This window comes from Muscardinus avellanarius, assembly GCF_963383645.1.
Source record: "Muscardinus avellanarius genome assembly, chromosome: 4".
Classification (NCBI taxonomy): Eukaryota; Metazoa; Chordata; class Mammalia; order Rodentia; family Gliridae; genus Muscardinus; species Muscardinus avellanarius.
Genome location: NC_137789.1, coordinates 86046426 through 86072091, shown reverse-complemented (window position 1 = coordinate 86072091; position 25666 = coordinate 86046426). Strand labels below are relative to the sequence as shown.

At 34.6% G+C, this 25666-nt stretch overlaps 1 protein-coding gene across 2 annotated transcripts in view; it reads left to right on the top strand.

Annotated features, from left to right (window-relative positions):
* Positions 1 to 25666, top strand: part of SNTG1 (syntrophin gamma 1) — a gene marked incomplete at both ends in the record, with an annotated part of 256536 nt that overhangs the window by 213901 nt on the left and 16969 nt on the right. Inside the window, one exon of one of the 2 annotated variants that reach the window (XM_080694665.1) lies at positions 6190 to 6300. The exons of the other annotated variant lie outside the window; for it this stretch is intronic. Coding sequence (XP_080550791.1) covers positions 6190 to 6300 — 111 coding nt within the window. The remainder of the gene's footprint in view (positions 1 to 6189; positions 6301 to 25666) is intronic. 2 annotated transcript variants of the gene reach the window in all.

Genomic DNA, 25666 nt, shown 5'->3' with positions numbered 1-25666 from the left:
TATTTATTTATTTATTTGTTTGTTTTTTATTTTGATGGTACTGGGGGTGGAACCCAAAGGCTTTCCACCTCTGGGATATACTCCCAGACCTTTTTTTATATTTTTTATTTGGAAACAGGGTTTCACTAAGTTGCTGAATGTCTCACTAAGTAGTTGAGGCTGGCTTTGAACCTGTGCGGTCCTCCTGTCTCAGCCTCCCAAGCGTGGGGATTACAAGCGTGCGCCGCCATGCCAGAATTTTCCTCCATTTATTATGATGTTGATGGTGGGCTTATTGTAGATTGCCTTTATGATGCAGAAATATCTTCCTTCTATTCCAATTCTCCGCAGTGTTTTTTTTTATCATAAATGGATGCTGAATTTTATTAAATGCTTTTTCAGCATCTATTGAAATGATCATGTGATTTTTATCTTTGATTCTGTTTATATAGTGAATTACATGTATTGATTTTCATATGTTGAACCAGCCTTGCATCCCTGGGATGAACCCGACCTGGTCATGGTGTATAATTTTCTTGATGTGGTTTTGAAATCATGTTGCTAATATTTTGTTTAATAGTTTTGCATCCAATTTCATCAGAGAGATATAGGCCTGTAGTTTTTCTTCCTTGAACTGTCTTCATTCAGTTTGGGTATTAGTGTGATGTTGGCTTCATAGAATGTATTTGGGAGAGTCCTGGTTTTTTCTATTTTACGAAATAGTTTGAGGAGTATTGGGGTTAGCTCTTCTATAAAGGTTTTATAAAGGTTTTATAAAGGTTTTTATAAAGAATTCACTTGGGAAACCATCTGGTCCTGGGCTTTTCTTTGATAGTAAGCTCTTTATTGCTGTTTTAATCTCTTTGTTATTGGTTGGTTTAAGTGCTCTATATCTTCTTGACTAAGTTTAGGAAGGTTGTATTTATCTAAGAAGTTGTCAAATTCCTCCAGATTTTCCATTTTGTTGGAGTATAGTTTTTCCAAGTAGTTTTTGATAATCCTCTGCATTTCTACACTGTCAGTAGTAATGTCTCCTTTTTCATCTCTTATCTTTATAATTTGGGTTGATTCCTCTCTCTTTTTTTTCTTTTTTTTAGTTAGGTTGGCTAGTGGTTTATCTATCTTGTAAATATTTTCAAAAAACCAGCTTCCAGTTGTGTTGATTTTCTGTATTGTTTTTTTATTCTCTATTTCATTAATTTCTGCTCTAATTTTAATAATTTCCTGTCTTCTACTGGCTTTGGGGTTCAATTGTTCCTGCTTTTCAAGGGCTTTGAGGTGTGTCATTAGGTTATTTATTTGAAGATTTTGTTTTTCTTATGTGAGCACTCAGTGCTATAAATTTTCCTCTTAAAACTGCATTCAAAGTGTCCCAGAGGTTTTGGTATGTTGTATCTTTATTTTCATTTGTTTCTAGAAATTTCTTGATTTCACCTCTTACATTGTCTATGATCCATTCTTCATTCAGAAGTGTGGTGTTCAGTCTCCACATGTTTATGTTGTTTCTCTGGGTCTTCTTATAGTTGATCTATAGTTTCATTCCATTATGGTCTGAGATGACACAGGGAAGTATGTAACATTTTTTAAATTTGCTAGTGCTCATTTTGTGTCCCAGGATGTGATCTATTTTGGAGAAGGTTCTGTGAATTGCTGAGAAAAATGTAAACTCCGCTGTAGTTGGGTAAAATATTCTATGTGTCCAACAGGCCCATTTGATTAATGGTGTTCTTCTGAGGCATCTACTGACCTTTTGTCTGGAAGATTGGTCTAATGTTGCGAAAGGTGTGTTGAAGTCTCCCAGTATTATTGTATTGGGATTTATGTGTAATTTCATGTCACAAAGAGTTTGATTTATGAAAGTAGCTGCACCTATGTTTGGGGCATAGATGTTGATTATTGTTATTTCCTCTTGCTGGATTATTCCTTTTACCAGTAAAATATGACCTTCTTTGTCTCTTCTAATAAGTTTGGGTTTGATGTCTAATTCGACTGATGTCATAGTTGCTACTCCTGCTTGCCTTCGAGTTCCATTAGCATGGATTACCTTGCTCCAGCCCTTTACCTTGAGTTTGTTCCTGTGTTTACTTGTAAGATATGTTTCTTGTAAGCAGCGGATGGATAGATTCTGGTTTTTAATCCATTTTGCAACTTTATGTCTTTTTATTGGCGAGTTGAGGCCATTTATATTCAGTGTGATTATTTTTTTAAGGGGTGGGAATGTTTTACTTGAGGCATCAAAACAGCAGCAGGGTGCCAGGGTGGGGGCAGGTGTGACCTAGCCGGATCCAGAAGCAGGAGTGTTCCCCAGAAGGGTACTCCTGAAGTGAGTACAACATGGGTACTGAATGTCCTGGGGTTCTCTGGGGTATGACTATGGGCCGGGACTCTTCCTGCCCCTCCTTCCCTCCCCAAGAGAGCACCCACATGGACTCACACTGAGATGGCAAGCCCACCCTCCCCACCCCAGAGTTGAGGGTGTGAAACTTGGGACCCTGAAACTTCAGAAGTACCCTCATCCCTTCCCTACCCACCCCCACAGGTCACATGATTGACCTCCCTGGGGAGGATAGGGGGTGGTCCTGGGTTATTCTTCCTGAGCTCAGGGGGAGTGTGGGAGGCAGCATAGGCAGAGTGGAGAGCAGGCTGAACAGGAGCCCAAGGCCCAGCAGGAGGGAGCTGGCCCATGGGCCACCACTGGCCTTGCTGAAGTTGCACAGGAAGCTCTGGCAGCAATGGGTGCCCACAGAGGCCACTCCAATATTGACACTGGGCCCGGGGCAGATGGGGGAGCAGCCCTTGTTCAGGGTGTAGCCAAAGTCCATGATGTTTCCAATGCTGGCGGCTGCAGACACCATGACACAGTAGTTGTCAAAGGAGCTGCCGACTGTAGGCTTCAGACAGTAGAAGTTGCTGTTCTAGTTGGTATAAGAGAAGCACACCAGGGTGTAGGCTTGCTCCACACCCAGAAGGGTGGCCAGCAACACCGGCAAGAAGACCCTCATGCTGGTGGAGACAGACGTTTGTCCAGGGGCTCACCAAGCTGGAGAATAAGCGCAGGTGCTGCAGCTTCGCCGAGCACCCAGACATCATGCTCCTCCGCACCGCTGAGAGCCCAGTGTGACTATTGAAAGATAATATTTAATTCCTAACATGTTAAGATTTTATTTCTGTTTGAGATACTGTTTATTCTTCTTCACTTAGTTGTCTTCTGGATGGAAAATCTTGTTTCTTTGGTTCTGGCGTGTATTACCTATTTTTTCTTTGTACTTAATCTCCTTGAGTATTTTCTCTAGCGCTGGTTTTGAAGACATACATTCGTTCAGTTTCTGTTTGTCATTGAAGCATCTTATTTCCCCATCTAATTTGATAGATAGTTTTGCTGGGTAGGAAATTTTTGGCTAGAAGTTGTTTTCTTTCAGAGTTTGGAATATGTTACTCCAAGCCCTTCTGGCTTTCTTGACTTGGTTTGGGAAGTCTGGAGTAAATTAATTGGTTTGACTCTGAATGTCGCTTGAACTTTTGTATTTTTGCCTTTAAGATTCTCTGCTTGGCTTCCACATTAGTCATTTTGACAATTATATGGCATGGGGAACCTCTTCTCTCATCCTGTCTAAAAGGAGTTCTATAAGTTTCCTGGACCTGTGTATCAACCTCTAGTTCTATGTTTGGAAAATTTTCTGCTATTACTTCCTTGAAGAGATTATTGATCCCTTTGTTTTTACCTTCTTTTCCCTCCTCTATTCCAATTATTCTTAAGTTAGCTCTCTTAAAATGGGCCCATATTTCTTCAATGTCAAATTCCTGCTGTCGGATTTTTTTTTTCTAAATTATAAACTATGCATTCATTTTTGGAGTGATCATCTTGTAGGAGCAAGATTCTATTCTCCATGTGGTCTAATTGATTGTTTATACTTTGAATTGGCTGGGCATGTTGGCGTATGCTTGTAATACCCGCGCTTGGGAGGCTGAGACAGGAGGATCGCATGGGTTCGAAGCCAGCCTCAGCTACTTGGTGAGGCTCTCAGCAACTTAGTGAGACTCTGTTTCCAAATAAAATATATAAAAAAAGTTCTGGGAGTAAAGCCCGGAGGTAGAAAGCCTCTGGGTTCCACCCCCAGTACCACCATAAATAAATAAATAAATAAATAAATAAATAAATAAATAAATACTTTGAATTGAGGCCTTTACTTCAATGATTATATCTTTTATTTATTTTAGAATCTGAATTTGTTTCAAAGGCCCTGTATTATTTCTACAATTATTTTCCTGATTTGATCTTTTAGAGATCTCTGAATTTCTGTTATCAGGTTCTGATGTTATAGGGTTGTGGGCATTCATTGCTCCATTGTTATTCCTCTTTCCCATGATTTCAGAAGTTTGTGCCTTCTCTGGGTTCTTCCCTGGGTCACTATGACTTCACTTATGATGGTCTGGATCTCGAGTCTGTAGTAATTTCAGTCACCACTACTCCTTTACTGGGCTTATTGCAATGTTTCAGACCCAAGGAGTTAATCGAGGCTGCTTGAGACTATGGGGGTGCCAGGCTAGGTGTTTTCCTATGGGGAGCTGTGACAAGGGTGTGATATCTCTGCTGTTGCTACCCCTTCACTGGGTCAGACTGCAAAATCTCAGACCCAGGGAGATTATCAAAGCTGTGCAAGTCCCTGGGGGTACAGTACTAGGATTTCTCCTTTAGGGGGCGCAATTTGACTCATGGTTTATGAGTATCCTGATCTGTAGCTGTCCTGGACTCAGTGAACTCATTGCTGCCACTGCTGTCAATATGGCGCTGCTGTTACACCCCCAGCTGTGAGGCTGGCATATTTTTTTTCTGGTTTTGAGCTCTGCTCTGAGTCCCTGGAGGGTGTGCTGAACTTGGCTCCTGGCAGTTTTAGATGCTCCTTGTGCTGAAAAAACTGCTGAATTACACCTGGTTGTTCCGCAGCTGCTCACCTCAACTCCCTGTGTTCCCTTCCTCTCTGGAGCCTGGTGGGTTGTTGAGTGATCTGATCTGGAGCTGCCGTGGGCCTGGTGAACTCTGCATCGCTGCTGGCAGTATGGTGCTGCTACCGCCCCCTTGGTAATGAGGCTGCTGTATCTCCTATCCAGTTCTGAACTCCATTCTGAGTCCCCCTCCTTTCTGGAGCCTTGTGCTGTGAGGGAAGATGGTGCCGGTGCTGCTCAGCCGTGGCAATGCTGGCTGGTTTCTTTTCTGGTGTCTGGTTATTCTTCTAGCCTTTTCTTTGTCCCTTGTATTTACAGTTTTTATATCTCTGCTGATGGTGTTTTTTGGCTATGAAAAGCACTGATTTTCTGGTAATAGATATCTCTTGTTAGCAGGACTCGTAAATACCGCTTTTCTCCACTGCCATCTTCCCAGAAGTTCTTTGCTTTCAACCAATAGTATTGTGTATCAGCATGTATGTTTCTAGTTTCAGAACATGCCAAAGACATACCAAAGTAGTATATGTACTCTCGGGCCATGATATTTATAATATAAAAGATATAAGCAATCATAATGTATAACTCCATTTATTGCCATTTTAACTTCTATGCACCTCCATTTTGTTGTTTGGAAAGCCCAGAAATTTTTGTTACTTTAGGATACAGAAAAGTGCATGAGTAGAAGTCTGTATTTTAGAAAAATGCTCTAATCCACCCTCTTGAAATCCTATTAAAGAAAAGCCCTGCACTCCCAAGGGGCCTCTCTCACTTTTAGGGTAGTTGCATTCTCCCATAAATGTTTATTTTTTACTTCCCTAAATTAGTATCTGACAAAAAAGGAAAAGAATCTTCACTTTCAAAAATATAATATACAGATGGGAGGTTTCTGTAAAAATGCTTCTTCTAGTTTAATCCAGTGTGATTACATGTCATTTTGAGAAAGGTATAGATCGTTATTTCAAACTTTAAGAGAAGCTAAAGAAATTGCACAAAATCAATTTTCCATGTAAATAAAAAAATTACTAAAAATTATTTCTATTTGTGTTTTTGCAATAATTATTTCATGGTACAAAAGTAATTTCTGGAAATCAAAGAATGTATTGTTTATTAATTCACAGCCCTTGATAAATGCATCTAATTTAAATTTAATAATAGGACACAATACTAACTTTAGGTGATTACCTTTTAACATTTTAAAAGAGAGCTGTCTTGGTGGATGCAGTTGTTAATTATATTGACTTTTGTATTTCTCTTTTCTCCTTTCAGGCTGTGCTTTGGAGGTATAAATTTTCTCAGCTTAAAGGCTCTTCAGATGATGGCAAGAGCAAAATCAAATTTCTGTTTCAGAATCCAGATACTAAGCAGATTGAAGCAAAGGTAAACACAAGGAATCCATCACATGCCCACCTTTCATTACACTAATGCCATTTAAGAGCAAAGAGCAGAAAAATTAGGGAAAGCAAATGAGCAAAGACACATTCTCTGCTTACCTTGAAACATCACTCCTGGTCAATAGGAACAATTCACTCTACAATTTTAATGAAATTTTTTTTCACTGAGACATCAGTTAAATTATACACAACTGATTGAATTTCTTTATTTTTATTTCTTACACAATGTGTTTGAATCACACTGGAATAACTTCCTGGGAGCTAAGTTGATCACTTAATGGTTTTACATTTTAAATAATAATTTGAAAGACTTAAAAGAAAATGGACTATATTTTATCATTATTTTTTCCTCCTCAAAATTTCCTCCTCAAAAATGAATATACAAGGTTCAACAGAAAATGATTTTTAAGTTAATACATGTACTTCATAATTATGTGTTAAGGAGCAAGATTAATTAAATAAGGTTTTTACTTTGTCCATGCAATTTTCCAGTATTCTAGAATATATTATATTTTTAACTCATTAGACTTATTACATGTATTTTGTATGTATGTATATTTGTAAATTTTCAAAATCTAAATTATCTTCATTGTCCTACTATAAAATTCACTATAATACTATTGGAATTATAATAAATCATAAAATGATTATCCCAGTGAAAAAAGAATAAGTAACATATAACCAAAATAAAAAATAAGTCCCATGGATGTGTAAATCCCATATAAATTTTCATTGTGCATTAGACTTATTGTAATTCTGTTTTACTCCTCACCTATTAAGTCCAGGGAAAAAGAATTGTATCCTGACATACAAAGCCTAGACTGTCACATAGACTGATATATAACACTCTAGAGAGTCTCTGGCAAGGTGACTCTTTAACCAAAAATACACCTTCTTTTAACAAGGTGAGTCCTTTGCATTATGTATCTGTTAATGCTTTCTTCTTCACTTTCCTCATTCACTCTTCATTTAAACCCTTTTGGGGGTATCCATTTTTGTTTTATATTTGTCTGGACTTCTCTTTATTACTTCTACCTCCTTTATGTGGGTTATTTCCCACTGAGTTTCTCTAAAGCATTGGTGCTGCCACTACTTTGCTTTATATCTGGTTAAACAAATGCCTGGAAAACTTTATGCACACTCTTTTTTATAACTTACCTAATAATTTTCAAATCTATGTTTCCAGTGTGACCGCCTCTCCAAATACAGAGTTGCCTGTGTCCATTACTCCCCTCTCTCTCTTACCCATCTCCCACCCTGCTTCCCTCCATAGCTGCCATGGGAGGTCAGCATTTTGTGCACACAACTTATTCTGTTCTTTATATTGATTTGCAGTTTTGCAATAAAATTAATTACTGTTATAATATAAAAATATTCTTGGTGTGGTGACATCTACCTGCAATTCCAGTGCTTGAGAGACTGAGAAAGAAGAATCTCAGGTTCAAGGCCAGACTTAGAGACTTAGCAACTTAGTGAGACTAACAGCAACTTAGTAACATCTGGTTTCAAAATATAGTATAAAAAAGGCAAGAGTATAGCTCAGAGGTCAAATGCCCCTGGGTTTGATCCCCAGACTATATAACTATAACTATGACTATAACTATAACTATATATATATATATATATATATATATATATATATATATATATGTATGTATATTCTTTAGTTTTTACATATCTCTTAGTACTTCAAAGCACAGCACATAATCTAATATTTCTACATTCTTATGATTAATGGGAATCTCAACCACCAGTTGCTAACAGAAATGAAGTATTTATTATTTTTTAGTTTGTTTCTAACACTCTTTAACAAACTAATAAACCCTTACATAAAGCAAAATGTAGACTGGTCAATGTAGAAACTAAAAAGAGAATCTGAAAAGCAATAAAAACAAGTGACATTTAGAGGCAAACTAATTAAAATCACTTCAGACTTCCCAAACCAAGTAATGAAAGCCAGAGACCCTGGAATAAAATATTTCAAAACCTAAGAAAACAACTTGCAGCCCAAAATTTTCTACTCAGCAAAACTATCTCTCAAAATAAAAGGAGAAAAAAAATCTTCAATGATAAACAGAAGCTGAAAGAATGTATGTCTTCCAAACCAATACTTGATAAAATACTCAAAGAGTATAACTGCAAAGAAGAAATAAGTAATACTCACCAGAACCAGAGAAACAAAAAATTCTACTCAGCAAACAATCAAGAAGAACAAACATTATTTCAAACAGAAGTTAAATCTCAAAATGTTAGGAATTTTTAAAAAATTTCTCAATAAGTACACTGAACACAAATGACCTCAACTCCCCAGTAGAAAGACATAAGGTGGCAAAATGGATTAAAAACCAGAATTCATCTATCTGCTGCATACAAGAAACACACCTTACAAGTAAAGATAATCAAAAACTAAAGGCTGGAGCAAGGTAATTTATATGAATATAACTAAAAAAACAAGCAGGAGTAGCAATTATAATATCAGACAAGTTAGACTTTATGCTCAAACATATTAGAATAGACAAAGCAGGGCATGTTTTACTGGTAAAAACAAAAACAAACAAACAAACAAAACAATCCAGCAAGAGAAAATGAGGATAGTGAACATTTTTGCCCCAAATATATGTGCAGCTACTTTCATAAAACAACACTAAAAGAACTCAATAGCCATCTAACACTGTTAGACTTATCTTCTAGACAGAAGGTCAGTAAAGGTGCCTCAGACCTATAGAACACCACAACCAAATGCCTATTAGACACATATAGAATATTGCACCCAACTACAGCAGAGTTTACATTTTTCTCAGCTGCTCATGGAACCCTCTTCAAAATAGATCACATCCTGAGCCACAAAATGAGCACTAGCAAATTCAAAAAATGTGACATACTTCCCTGTGTCTTTTCAGACCATAATGGAATAAAACTAGGAATCAACTATAAGAAGACCAAGAGAAACCACATAAATATGTGGAGACTGAACACCCACCTGCTGAATGAAGATTGGGTCATTGAAGAAATAAGAGGTGAAATCAAGAAACTTCTAGGAACAAATGAAATTAGAGATACAATATATCAAAACCTCTGGGACACTTTGAAGGCAGTATTAAGAGAAAAATTCATAGCACTGAGTGCCCATATAATAAAAACAGAAAATCACCAAATAAATAATCTAATGACAAACCTAATAGCCCTTGAAAAACAGAAACAGTCTAACCCCAAAGCCAGCAGAAGACAGAAAATTATAAAAAATCAGAGCAGAAATAAATGAAGTAGAATATAAAATATACAAAAATTCAACAAAACCAAAAGCTGGTTTCTCAAAAAAATTAACAAGATAGATAAGCCACTAGACAAATTAACAAGAAAAAGAGAATAAGCCTGAATTACGAAGATATGAAATAAAAAAGGAGATATTACCACTGATAGTATAGAAATCCAGAGGATTATCAAAAACTATTTTGAAAAACTATACTCCAACAAAATAGAAAACCTGGAAAAAATGGACAACTTTCTAGATAAATATGGCATTTCTAAACTGAGTCAAGAAGATATATAAAATTTAATGAACCAATAGCAATTAAAGAGATTAAAATAGAACTAAAAAGCCTACCATCTAAGGAAAGCTCAAGTGAATTTCATAAAACCTTTATAGAAGAGCTAATATCAATGCTACTCAATCTATTTTGTGAAATAGAAAGAAATGGGACTCTCCCAAATACATTCTATGAAGCCAACATTACAGTTATACAAAAACCAAATAAAGATAGTTCAAGGAAGGAAAAGTCCTTGAGCTATCTTGAGGAAGGAAAAGGCCTTGATCACTGATGAACTTGAATGCAAAATTGCCTAACAAAATACAGGCAACATGCATTCAAAATGACATCAAGAAAATTATACACCATGGCCAAATAGGATTCATCCCAGGAATACAAGACTGGTTCAACATTCAAAATTCAACAAAACCAAGGACAAAAATTACATAATCATTTCAATAGATGCTTAAAAAGCATTTGACAAAATCCCACATCAATTAATGCTAAAAGCACTTCAGAGAATCAGAATAGAAGGAACACACCTCAACATCATAAAGACAGTCAATCTACATTAGGCCCACGGCTAAAATCATATGAAATGGATAAAAACTTTGAGAACTCCCCCTAAAGACAGGAACAAGACAAGGATGTCCATTATCACTACTTCTCTTCAATATAGTACTTGAGACTCCAGCCAGAGCAATAAGGCAAGAAAAGGAAATCAGAGAAGTACAAATAGAAAAAGAACTCAAACTTTCACTATTTGCAGATGACATGATACTATACATCGAAGACCCACCACACTCAACCAAAAGGCTTATAGATCTAAACAACAAATTCAACAAAGTGTCTGGATAAAAAAATAATGAATATTAGCTGGCGTGGTGGCTCACACTTATAATACTTGCACTTGGGAGGAGGAGACAGGAGGATCATGAAGGTTCAAAGCCAGCCTCACTGGCTAAAGAGACCATGTTTCCAAATAAAAATATAAAATAGGTCTGGGAGTGTATCCCAAAGGTAGAAGGGTTTCCAGGAACCCCAGTACCACCAAAAAATAATCAATATTAAAATTTACCAGCTTTTTTGTATACCAACCATAAATCCACTGAGAAAAAAAATCCAGGAAACATTTCTAGTCGGGATATCCCACACACACAAAAATTACTTAGGCATAAACTTAAGCAAGGTGGTAAAAGACCTCTACAAATAAAATTACAAAACATTAAAAAAAAACCTCAAAGAATACCTAAGAAGATGAAAATATCTTTCATGTTCAAGAATAGACAGAATAAATATTATCAAAATGGCCATACTTCCAAAAGTGACTTACAGATTCAATGCAATACCCATTAAATTACCAAGGTCATTCCTCATAGACATAAAAATAGCAGTCCTTAGATATATTTGGTACAAAAAAATTTCCAATATAGCCAAAGTAGTTCTCAGCAACAAAAATTTATGCAGGAATAATCACAATACCTGATTTTAAAGTATACTACAAAGTCATAGAAACAAAAACTGCATGGCACTGGCACAGAAACAGATGCATAGACCAATGGAGCAGAATAGAAGACCCAGAAACAAATTTCCGTACTTAGAGCCAGTTAATTTTTTTTTTTTACAAAGAAGCCAAAAACATACAATGGAAAAATTAGAGCTTGTTCAACAAATGGTGCTGGCAAAACTTAACTATATGCAGAAAAATGAAAACAAACCCCACTTTCTCACCCTGCTCAAGAGTAAATTCAAGATGGATCAAAGAAAGTTATGCATGGTGGGTGGCACATGCATGTAATCCCCACCCTTGGGTGGTGGAGACAGGAGGAACACGCAGGTTTGAAGCCAGGCTTGCTGGCTTAAGAGACCCTCTTTCCAAATAAAAATATAAAATAGGTCTGGGAGTATAGCCTGGAGGTAGAAGGGTTTCCAGGAATCCAAGTACGACCAAAAAAAAAAAAAAAAAGATGGATCAAGACTTATAAATTAGACCAGAGAACTTGTGGCTTCTTGAAGAGGGCATAGGTCCAACACCATAACACATAGGCACAGAAAAAAATTCTCTCAACATCCCAAAAGCAAGAGAAACTAAAAGGGAGATCAATATGTGGGGTTGCATTAAACTGAAGAGCTTCTGTAAGCAGAGGAAACTATCAAGAACCTCAACCCAGAGCCAACAAAATAGATTTTTTGCCACCTACTCTTTTGATAGAGGACAAATATCTAGAATATATAGAGAACTCAAGAAACTCAGCACTAAGAAAACAAGTAACCCTGATAAAAAATGAGCAAGTGAACTAAATAAGTACTTCATAAAAGAAGAAATTCAAATGGTGAATAAATGCATGAAAAATGCTCAACCTCATTAGCAATCAGAGAGTTGCAAATCAAAACTACACTGAGATTTTACCTAACTCCAACTAGAATGGCCATCATTCAAAACACAAACAACATCAAATGCTGGTGAGGATGTGAAGTAAAAACTCTAATACAGTGTTGGTGGGACAGAAAATTAGTGTAACCACTTGAAAAACAGTATGGAGTATCCTCAGAAGAATGGGAATAAATTTACCATATAATCCCGCAATACTTCTGGGTATCTACCCAAAAGAATGAAAACCAAACTACCAAACTAATGCATGTACATCTTTGTTCATAGCTGCACAAATCACCATAGCCAAACTATGGAACCAGAAAAGATGTCCATCAACAGATGAACGGATTACAAAACTCTGGGATATGTACACAATGGAATTTTACTCAGCCATAATGAAATACACAATTGCATCATTTACAGGGAAATGGATGAAACTGGAAGACATTATGCTAAGAGAGACTAGTCAGTCACAAAATATATGAAATTGAATTATCTTTCTAATATGCAAATCTAGAAAAAATGGGTCAAGAAAAAATTCTAGACGAAGAAGGAGATACTATAGATGAGTAAGTAAGGCAAACTAACTGAGAGGATGGGAGAGGGAAAGATGGAAATTCTCTGATGTTCATGATGTACACTAACAAACATATCAAAGTCAATCACTAAGCCAAACAATGAGGAGAGAGGGGATATATGGGGCAGGAATTGGGTAAGGGCTAATTGGATGGTGTGTGCATGTATTTCTCCATCATTTTGTACTACATTATGATGTATTACCACAATGCACCAATAAAAATAATTTTAAAAAGGGTGAGAATGTAGATCAGAAGTAGAATGCACCTGGATTTGACTCCCAGGACTATATATATATATATATATATATATATATATATATATATATATATATTCTTTGGATTGTATGTATATAATCTCTAGTTCTGATATATCTCTTAGTGTTTTAAGCACATATTCTAATACTGAGAAATTGTCACTATTATCTCTACATTCTTCTGGTTATTGGGAATCTCAACTACCAGTTGCTAATAGAAGTGTGATATTTATTTTTTGTTATTTTGTTTCTAACAGTTTTTAACAAGCTAAAAAACTCTCAATACATAAGGCAAAATTTATCAAATGAGTATTATTTAGATTTATGCCTCTAATTTATATTTAATTAGTTATTATTTTTCTATCATCTGCTAAATCTTATTTTTATTATTCTTACATCTGTAAGTATTATTTTATAATTTTAATCTCTATGTGAAAACTTAAAAGGAAAATTTGGTTTAATGTAATTTTCAAATTTATAGAAAGTAATTATGAAATAATAGAATAATCTTAAGATTATGAGATTATGGCAGTTGGTAACTTAATAATTTTTTTAAATTCAATATCACCCTATATAAAGTACAATAAAGTAGCACCTCCATAGGTAACACTAAAATCACCAAGTTAAATAAGATCATTTAGCAATCAACCAATGGCACTGACTACTCAGAGGAGGACTGCTGTGCAGAACTGTTGAGATTCACTTGTAGGTATTACCTGATTTTCACCACTGCTGAGATCAGAGAAATTTATAAGAATTAAACTTATAATCTTGCAAACTTTTTATAGTCTTGATAACTGCAACTCTTGAGAAGTGAGTTAGCATACTATCAGGGGTTCAAATAACAGACAACAGTAAAAAATTTTGCATGGACATAAGTTTTCACTTCTAGCATAAATGCCCAGAAGTAAAAATTACTAGATGGCATTAGTTTAGTTTTAAAGAAAAAAGTTCAGTCTTAAGGTAGCTCCTACCAAAGTAACTTTTCATGTGTTTATTATTTAGTCCAGTGTTATCTTTGGTAAATTGCATTTTTATTTTTTATTTTTTGGCCTATTTTCTATCTTATTTTATATTTTATATCTTTTATTTCATCACTAGATTTTCAAAGAACCAGTCTTATTTTCTTTTTTTTTTTGTTTTTTATACTACATAAAAATGATTTCTTTTTGTGTTAAATAATTTTTTATTGGTGCACTGTAGTCATACATCTTAATGGGATAAAAACTTGTGGAGATATACATGCACACATCACCCAGTCAACTCCTACCGAATCCCTCCCCACTCTTTACCATGCTTTGTTTTCTGATTAACTTTAATATGTTTGTTTTCTTTTTCTTTCATATATGGTCAAGTTATTTTTTATAAGGTTTCCAAGAACATTTGGTGAAGGAAATAATAATCTTTTCACTAAATATTGTTGAAAAATAATAACTACATGAAAAAGAATAAAATTGGGCCCTTACCTAACACCATATACAAATATTAACTCAAAATAGATAGAAGACTTAAATGTAAATCTTAAGACTATAAACTTTTAGAAGAAAACTAGGGTCATAAAACTTCACAACATTGAAATTGGCAGTGATTTCTTGGATATGATTCCAAAGGCACAGGCAACAAAAGAATAAACAAACTTCATAAAAAATAGAAAAATATTGTACATCCCAATACAATGTAAACAGAATTAAAAGTTACTGATAGAACAGGTTAAAATGTTTCCAAATGCTACATTTGATGGTATATTAATATTCCAAATAGAAATCCTAAAAATTAGCAACAACAAAAGCAAACAATACAATTTAGAAGTAGGTAAAAAGACTAAAATAGATAATGAATATCCAAATATTTTATATGACCAATAAACACATGAATATCACTCATCATTTTCATAATATAGCTAATCATTAAGGAAATACAAATAAAAACTATAGTAAAATACTACTTCACATTTGTTAGGATGGCTACTTATCATGAATTACCTTGCTCAAGCCCTTTACCTTGAGTTTGTTACTATCTTTACTTGTAAAGTGTGTTTCTTGTAAACAGCAGATGGATGGATTCTAGTTTTTAATCCATTTCAAAGCCACTTTATGTCTTTTTGTTGGGGAATTGAGGCCATTTACATTCGGTGTGATTATTGAGTGATAACTTTTAATTCCTAACATGTTAAATTTTATTTCTGTTTGAAATACTGTTTATTCTTCTTTGCTTAGTTGTCTGGTGGATGGAAAATCTTTTTTCTCTGGTTCCGGTGTCTATTACGTATTTATTCTTTATAGTTAATCTCTTTGAGTATTTTCTCCAGCAATGGTTTTGAAGACATAAATTCCTTTAGTTTCTGTTTGTCATGGAAGCTTCTTATTTCCCCATCTGATTTGATAGATAGTTTTGCTGGGTAGGAAATTTTTAGCTAGAAGTTGTTTTCTTTTAGAGTTTGGAATATGTTACTTCAAGCCCTTCTGGCTTTCATGACCTGGCTTGGGAAGTCTGGAGTGATTCTAACTGATTTCCCTCTGAATGTCACTTGGCTTTTTGATTTTGTTGCCTTTAAGATTCTCTGCTTGGCTTCCACATTGGTCATTTTGGCAATTATGTGGCATGGGGAACCTTTTCTCTGATCCTGTCTAAAGGGAGTTCTGTAAGTTTCCTGGACCTGTGTATCAACCTCTTGCTCTTTGTTTGGGAAATTTTCAGCTATTATTTGTTTGAAGAGATTATTGATCCCTTTGGTTTCACCTTCTTTTCCCTCCTCTATTCCAATTATTCGTAGGTTAGCTCTCTTAAAATAGGACCATATTTCTTCAATGTCAAATTCCTGCTGTCTGATTTTTTTCTAAGTTATAAATTATGCATTCATTTTTGGAGTGATCATCTTCTAGGAGCAAGATTCTATTCTCCATGTGATCTAATTGATTGTTTATAGTTTGAATTGATCCTTTACTTCAAGATTGCATCCTTTATTTCTTTTAGAATCTGTCTAAATTATTTTTGAAGGTCCTGTATTGTATTATTTCTACAGTTATATTCCTGATTTGGTCTTCTGAAGAACTCTGAATTTCTGTGTTATCAGGTTCTGATATTATGGGGTTGTGGGTGTTCATTGCTCTATTGTTGTTCCTCTTTCCCATGATTTCAGAAGTTTGTGCCTTCTCTGGTTTCTTCCCCAGGTCACCATGACTTCACTTAGGGTGTTCTGTATCTCTAGTCTGTGGTAATCTCGGCCACCACTACTCCTTTACTGGGTTGTATTGTAAAGTCTAAGACACAGGGAGTTAATTGAGGCTGCACGAGACTGTGGGGGTGCTAGGCTGTGCATTTTCCCATGGGGAGCTGTGACTAGGATGTGGTATCTTTGCCATCACTACTCCTTCACTGGGTTGGACTGCAAAATCTCAGACCCAGAGAAATTATCATAAGCTGCACAAGTCCCTGGGGGTGAAATGCTGGGATTTCTCCTGTAGGGGGCACAATTTCACTTACAGTTATTGTGTGTGCTCATCTGGAGCTGTCACAGCCATGGTGAACTTGCCACTGCTGCTGGCAATAAGGCACCACTGCCATGCCCTCAGCTGTGAGGCTGGCATATTTCTTTCCTGGATTTGAGCTCTATTCTGAGTCCCTGGAAGGCGCGATGAGCTTGGTCACTGGGAGTTTTAGACCTTCTTTGCACTTAAAAAAACTGCTGAATTACACCCGAATGATCTGCAGTTGCTCAACTTTTTCATCTCCTTATTTACCTTTCCTCTCTGGAGCCTGGTGCGGTGAGGCATGATGGTGCAGGTGCAACTCCGCAATGTGGACTGGTTTCTTTTCTGGTCTCTGGTTGTTCTAGTCTTCTTTTTCTCTGTCCCTTGTGTATACATTTTTTATTTTTCTGCTGATAGTGTTTTCTGGCTATGAGGTGCACTAATTTTGTGGCAATAGAGATGGAGTGTTAGCAGGACTCATAAATGCTGCTTTTCTAGGTTGCCATATTCCCATAAGTCCAGCCTTATTTTCTTATTTTATTTCTATATTGTTTTCTGTAATCAATTTAGAAATGTTGTATTTCTATTTTAATCAGTTCAATAAATTTTGTCAGTCCTGTAAGGTCTTCTATTTGAAAGATGTATTTTTTCTTGCGTTTATTTTTTATTTATTATTTTTTAAATTTATTTTAAATGATATTCTAGAGTTCTTTCAAGTGTTTAGGAAAGTTAAATGAATGGTAGTGAGATTCCTTCTACCCCTACACTATCAACACACCACAATGAAGTGGAACACTTGTTACAACCACTGAACTTACATTACTATAGCATTATCCTTAAGAGTCCATATTTTACACTAGGGTTAACTTTTAGTACGTGATACACCAAGAGTTTACCCTGATATGACACACAAAGTAGTTTTACTGGCCTAAAGATCCTCTGTGGTCCATCAATTCACTCCTACCTCGTCATAAGCAGTCACTCATCTTTTACTGCTCCTAGTTTTGCTATTTTAAGAATTTCATATAGTTGGGATATACAATTTGTAGCTTTATCAGATCAACTTCTTTTATTTGGTAATATAAATTTAAGTTCTTCCATGTCTTTTTTTCTTACCTTGTTTTGTTTCTTAGGGGAGTTGTGTTTTTCTTTTGACTTTTTTGATACTGGGCCTTTCTCTTTTTATAATTTGATAGCTCTATTCTTCTCAATACTAAATTACACATATCCTAATTTTTCTGGATGCTCTATAGTTTATCCATTTATTTGTTTAAGGACTTCTTAATTACTTCCAAGTTTTAACAATTACAAATAAAGTTGCTCTAAATATATGTGCTTGGTTTTTGTGCTTATACATGTTTTTAACTCTTTGGGGTAAGTAAATAGAAAAAGGTTGATTGCTAGGTCAAGTGGTAAGAGTATGTTTAGTTTTTAAGAAACTTCCAGATTGTCTTCCAAAATGATGATTTTGTCTTCCCAACAGCAAAGAAGAATAGAGTTTGTGGTGCTCTGTATGACTGTCAGCATGTGATCATGTCAATGTTTCACATTTTGATTATTATAATAGATACTGAATGGTATTTTATTGTTTTAATTTTTATTTTACTTTTAATATATTACATAAAGCATCTTTTGATAAACTTACTTTTCATGTATTTATCTTTTTTGGGGAGATATTCTGTTAAGGTTTTGAATGTTTTTGCCTCTAATGCTATAGCTAGAACCCAGAGCTTGGCATATGCTGAGAAAGTGTTGCACAATTGCCACATTCCCAGCTGTAATCAACTTTTAAGTTGGGATTCTGTACTCATACTGTTGAGTCTTAACAATTCTTTGCATATTTTGATTACCACAATGTATTTGAAGATTTTTTATTCTTATGCTTGTATTGATCACTGTAATTATATATCAGAGTGAGACTCAAAGTCATACATGCATGCATATATACATCAATTGGTGAACTTCCCTTTGAATCTCACCATGCCTTCTCCTCCTTCCTCGTATTTGTTAATGAGATAAGTAATGTTAACTTTATATATTAACATATTATTTGAAATGTTTTCTACTATTCTACTAGTCTGTCTTCTCATTTGATTGAAATCTCTTTTATTTCTTATTTCATTTTTAGCTTTCACATATGAGAGAAAACACATGATACTTGACATGCTGAGTCTGGCTAATCTCATTTATCATAATCTTCTTCAGTTCCATCCATTTCTGCAAATGACATTATTTTGATTATCTTTATGGCTTAGTAAAGCATCATTATGTGTATGTGCCACATTTTTTATCCATTCATCTGTTGAGGAAGACTAAGATTCATTCCATAATTTAGCTATTGTGAATTGTGCTTCTATGTACATGGGTATGCAGGTGTCACTATAGTATTTTGACTTCAATTTTTTTGTAAAGATGCTTAAAATGTGCTATAATTGAGTCTTTTGAAGCACCTCCATACTGTTCTTCATAGTGGTTACACTAATGTTCAATCCTAGGTTTTTTGTCTCTTAACAATACTGGTATCTTGACAATATGAAGCCTGCTTATTGAGGAACATGAACTGTCTCCATTTATTTAATTCTTTTGTATTCTTTGTAAGAGTTGTGTAGTATTGTGCAACTATAGCTTATGTTTATACTAGTTGAACTATCTTGTGAGAAAACACCCTAGCCACATTTCTGGTCTTCATGAGCCTGAATTTGTCACTATTCCATATGATATGAGCTATGGGTTTTTCACAGAATTTTTTTAAATCAAGGTTAAGTTATTTCTCTCTATTTTGACAGGTTAAAAACTGAGAGGTTTTAATCATAAACAAGTCTTACCTGCTTTTTATTCATTTAATTACATATTATGTGTTTTTTTTACTTTTAACCGTGTTCATGTGATAGAATACATTGTCATCATATTATTCCCTTCTTCATCTCTAATAAATTTTCTTGTGGAAATCTACTCTGGAATTAGTAAGATTATTATTTTCTTCTGAATAATATTAGCACGGTATAACTTTTCTCATACCTTTATATTAATCTATGTGCATTTTTTTTTTTTTTTTGCGGGTCTGAAGATGGAACCCAGGGGCATTCGACCTCTAAGCTATACTCCATGCCCTACTTTTTATTCTTTATTTTGAAACAGGGTCTAACTGAGTTGCAGAGGGCCTCACTATGTAGCTGAGGCTGTCTGCGAACCTCAATCCTCTGGTCTCAGCCTCCCAAATGCTGGGATTACAGGTGTGTGTCACCATACCCAGCCTATGTGCATTTTTAAAAGTTGATTTGTTGCAGAAATACACATATTTGGGTTTGGGTTTTTTAACCACTCTGATACTCTCCATTTTAATTGCCACATTTAGGCTAGTGATGTTTAAATTGATTATTAATTTAGTTAGGAAACTATCTACCACAGCTGTTGCTCTTTTCAATGTCACCCTGCTTTTTATATTCATATACAGCTTTCATTTTTTCTGAATTTTTAGTTTTAACTTACCATTTTATATGATTTACTTTTCTTTCCTTTGTATTAGAATAATAGTCTACTTTCTTTCTTCTTTTGCTTTTACTGTTTCGTAAAGATTCTAATAGCATTATACTGCTTTGCAGTAGTTTGGAAGTTTCTTATAATGATAAAAAATCCTGATACATTTTACCCAATTTTTGATAATTGGCATCAGTAATATTTTCTGTCTCTTGTTTTGTTTTTATACATAAGCATATATGCATAATATATCTTTACAAAATCAAGAGAATGGTTGTATTATTTTTAAGAATCTTTCATCTATTAGATAAATTAAGCATAATAAAAAGCTGGGTGTGGTGGTACATGCTTGTAATCCCAGTACTTGAGAGATTTACACAGGACAGGACAATTGCAAGTTTAAGGCTATCCTAAGCTACTTAGTGAGGCCCTCTGCAACTTAGTGAGATCTTGTTTCAAATTAAAGTATAAAAAACAGGGCTGGAGTTGTAGCTTGGAGGTAGAATACTCCTGGGTTCAATCTAGTACCACAAAAAATAAAAGCATAAGAAATATAAGAAGTCATTTTACCTTCACTTCTCCTCCTCTGGTGCTCTATTACATTTTCTGTTGATTCAATCTAATCATTCTTATTTACCTACTCTCCAAAGAATTTATGTTGGAATTTCAATTTGAAAATATTATTAGTCTTAAATGTCTCAAATATCTCTTCTGACACACTCCATTTTTATCTCTCTTCTGGAATTTTCATTACATACATGTTAGTTAGAGCTTCCATAGATGTCTCCGTGTAATTATGTATTCTGTTCTCCTTTATCCCCCTCTTTTTGAACTTTCTTATTTTTGGAGGTTCTGTTGATATTTCCTCAAGCTTAGAAATTTATTTCTCAGCTATGTCATCATAAGATCATGGAATACATTTTTCATTTTTATTACTTTATTTAAAAAAAAACTGACATTACTTTTGTTGTTTGCTTTACAATTCACATTTATCTCTTGGTTTTGTCTGTGTGTGTGTGGTACTAGAGATTGAATACAGGTAAATTGTACCTTCAAACTATATCTGCAGCCCTATTTTTTATTCTTTATTTTGAAACAGTCTCACTAAGTTGTGGAGGGCCTCACAAAGTAGCTGCGGAGGGCCATGAACCCATGATCCTCCTGCCTCAGCATCCCAAATTCTGGGATTACAAGCATGTGCCACCATGCCCAGCTTTAAATTTTTCTTCTCTTTGCTTACATTGCCCATCTGTCCTTGCATGCTGTGTACTTTATCCATTTAAGTACTTGGCATATAAATCATAGTGTTTTAAGTTCTCTGTTAAGAATTTCAGCCTGGCGTGGTGGCGCACGTTTGTAATACCCTCGCTTGGGAGGCGAAGACAGGAGGATCACGCAGGTTTTAAGCCAGCCTCGCTGGCTTCAGAGACCCTGTTTCCAAATTTAAAAAATATATAAATAGGTCTGGGAGTGTAGTCTGGAGGTAGAAGGGTTTCCAGGAACACCAGTACCACCACCACCACCAAAAAAAGAGAGAAGAATTTCATTATCTCTGCAGTATTTTTAACATTTTCTCTTCAAATTGTGGGATTTTTAGTCTTTTGTTCTAATTTCCAATTTTTCTGATGACTGCACATGATATACCAGGTGCTCAATTAGGCAGCATATATAATAAATTGGAATGATATAGAGATTAGCATGGTCCTTACACAAGAGTAACATGCAAATTCATAAAGCATTTCATAATTTTAAAGGAACAAATAAAGAATTTGACACCCTGAATGGGAATCAGAAAGCAGCTCTGAAAGAAGTGAAGGCTGCAATCATTCAAGTGAAGGCATCAATACAAACTAAAAACTGTAGGCCAGACCACATAGAATATATACTCTCACTTTTAACAGAAGACAAGACAAAATGTATAGTATTTCATTAAAAAATACTGACACCATGAATTTGCCATTGAGGAGATATAGGACAATTTTAAAGAAGCTAACATTAAAGAAGGTGAAACCAGTGCAAGTTTCTCTGAAGAATAGGAACAACTTACCAAATGATTCAGCAATACTACCTCTGGGTATCTACCCAAAAGAATAAAAACCAAACTACCAAACTACCAAACTAATGCATGTGTATCTATGTTCATAGCTGCACAAATCACAATTGCCAAACTATGGAACCAGCCAAGATATCCATCAACAGATGAATGGATTACAAAACTATTGGATATGTAGTCAATGAAATTTTATTCAGCCATAAAAAACCCACAATTATGTCATTTACCAGGAAATGGATGGAACTGGAGAACATTATGCTAAGTGAGATTAGTCACATAAATAACAAATCAGATAGTCTTCCTAATATGTGAAAGTTAGGGAAAGTGGGTCATAGGAGGATTTCTAGATGAAGAAGATACTATAGATGAGCAAGTAAGGCAATCTAAATGAAGGGATAGGAGGGGGGAAGAAGGAAATTCCCTAATGTTCATGATGTACATTAACAAACAACAAAATTTATCACTGAGCCAAACATGAGAAGGGACACAGAATGGGATGGGAATTGGGTAAGGGCTAATTGGGTCATGTATGCCTTCATAATCTTATACTCCATTAAGATGTATGACTGCAATGCACCAAAAATAAAAAAAAGAAGAAGAAAAAAAGCAAATGTCCAATGAACATAAGAACAAGTGTATACTTTTTAATAATGTTCAAATGGGTAAAATAAACATGCAGGTTTAATTTTTAACCATGAGAGTAAGGGTTTTTTAATAATGTTCTTTTAGTTAATAATACTCTTAAATAATACTCTTTTGAAAATAATGAATAAAAATAAGTGCACTTAAAGTATTGCTCAAAAATAATATGAAACCAAAGGGATCAACAATCTTTTCAGAGAAGTAATATTAGAAATTATTTAAAAATATTTTCAGAAAAAGAAGTCAACACAAAGTATAAAAAAGTATATGGAACCCCCTTTACACGAGATCAGAGAAAAGGTCCACCATGCCATTTTCACTTTCACTTGGCCTACAGGCTAAGGAGAGAATCTTAAAGGTAAAAAAGTGAAAATGACATTTAGAAGCAAACAATTAGAGTCACTCCATATTTCCCAAACAAAGTTATGAAAGCCAGAAAGGCCTGGAGCAACATATTTCAAACTCTGAAAGAAAACAATTTGTAGCCCCCAAGTTTTTACCCTGCAATCCTAACCCTCAAATTTGATGGGAAATAAAAATCTTACACAACAAAAAGAAGCTGAAAGAATTTATGTCTTCCAAACCAAAACTAGAGAAAATGCACAAAGAAATTAACTACAAAAAAGAAATAAGTGATAAATAAATAAATGCCAGAAGCAGAGAAACAATAATTTCCATAAACAAACAACTAAGCAAAAAAGAACACACACTACTTCAAACATAAGTTAAAACTTATCTCTTAATAATCACACTAAATATAACTGGCCTCAACTCTCCATTAAAAAGACATAAGTTGACAATATGAATGAAAAACTTTAATCCATCTATATGCTTTCTGCAAGAAGCACACGTTACAAGTAAAGATACTCACAAACTGAAGATGAAGGCCTGGAGCAAGGTAATTCATACCAAAGAAACTCAAAGACAGACAGCAATAGCAACTAGGATATCAGACAAATTAGATTTCAAACTCAATTCTATTAGAAGAGACAAAATAGGTCATTTTTCTTTTTACTGGTAAAGGGAACAATACAGCAAGAGAAAATAAAAATGTCAACTGCCAAAAAAATAGGTGCAGCCACTTTTACAAAACAAATTCTTTGTGACATTAAGTCACACATAGATCCCAATACAATAGTACTGAGAGACTTCAATACTCCTCTCACATCAATAAAACTGATCTAAAAATGATCGGCAAGAATGCCTCAGACATAAAGAACACCATAAAATAAATAGACCTATTAGACCTACATGATTTAACCAAATAAATAATCTAATGACACATCTCAAAGTCCTTGAAAAACAAGAACAGTCTGACCCCAAAGCCAGTAGAAGAGAGGGAATTATTAAAATCAAAACAGAAATCAATAAGTAGAGAATAAAAAACACAGTAAAATAAAAAAACTGATTTCCTTAAAAAATACATGATAGATAAACATCTAGCCAACCTGACAAAGAGGAAGACTCAATACAAATTACTAAAATAAGATATTAGCACTGACAGCATAAAAATTCAGAATATTATCAGAAACTACTTACAAAAGCTATGTTCCAACCAAATGGAAAATGTAGAAGAAACTGACAAATTTCTAGATACATGCAATTTTTTTAACCTGAGTTAAAAAGATATAGAAAATGCATTAAACTGACCAACAGCACTCAAAGAAATTGAAGCAGGAATAAAGAGCCTATAACCAAACAAAAGCCCAGGACCAAATTGTTTCCCAAGTGAATTTTATAAGCATTTTTATAGAAGAGCTTATTTCAATATTTTTCAAATTATTCTGTGAGTAGAAATATGAAGAAAAATGGAAATAAACCCCATTTTCTCACCCTTCATGAGTCAATTCAAAGTGGATTAAATACTTCAGAAATTAGACTAGAAATCTTGCAGTTTCTTGAAGAGTGTATGTTCCAACACTTCAATACATAGGCACAGGTTAAAACTTTCTCAATGAGACCCCAAAGGCACAAGAAATTAAAAGAAATTAATAGAAATATTAAACATGGGATTACATTAAACTGAAGAGCATCTGTACAGCAAAGGAATCTATAGAAAACCTCAAAACAAAATTGACAGAATGGGAGAAAATTTTAAAAATTTACTCTTTTGATAGAGGACTAATATCTAGAATATAGAGAGAACTCATAAAATTTACCACTAAGAAAACAAGTAAACCAATCAAATAACATAAAAGTGAACTAAGTAGACATTTCACAGAAGAAATTCGAGTGAGCAAAAAATGTTTGAAAAAATGTTCAACATTATAAGCAATCAGAAAGATGCAAATCAAAACTACCCTGAAATTTCACCTACTCTAATTAGAATGGTAATCATTCAAAACACAAACAACAACAAATGCTGGTGAGGGTAAGGAGAAGTGGGAACTCATACATTGTTGATGGCATTGCAAATTAGTGCAACAACTTTAGATAACTGTATGGAGTATCCTCAGAGGAGTGGAAATATACCTACCATATGATCCAGGAATACCACTTCGGGATATCTACCCAAAAGAATGGAAACCAAACTACAAAAGTAAGGCATGTGGATTTATGTTCATAGTCATAAAATTCACAATTGCCCAACTATGGATTCCACCAACATTCCCATTAATAGATGAATGGATTACAAAACTATAAGATATGTACACAATGAAATTATACTCAGCCATAAAGAAGAACAAAATTATGTCATTTAAGAGAAATAAATGGAACTGGAGAACATTATGTTAAGCAAGATTACTCAGTCACAAAAAGTAAAAGGCAATTGTTCTCTCTAATATGTGGATGCTAGAGAGAAAAAATAGTTATAGGAGAAACTATAGATGAAGAAAGAAAAATCATGGATGAACAAATAAGGTGACCTAACTGAGGGTATTCGGAGGGAGAAAGAGTGAAAATTCTTAATAAACAAGATGTACATTCACAAACATACCAAAATAAATCACTAAGCCAAACATGAGAAAAAGGGAGG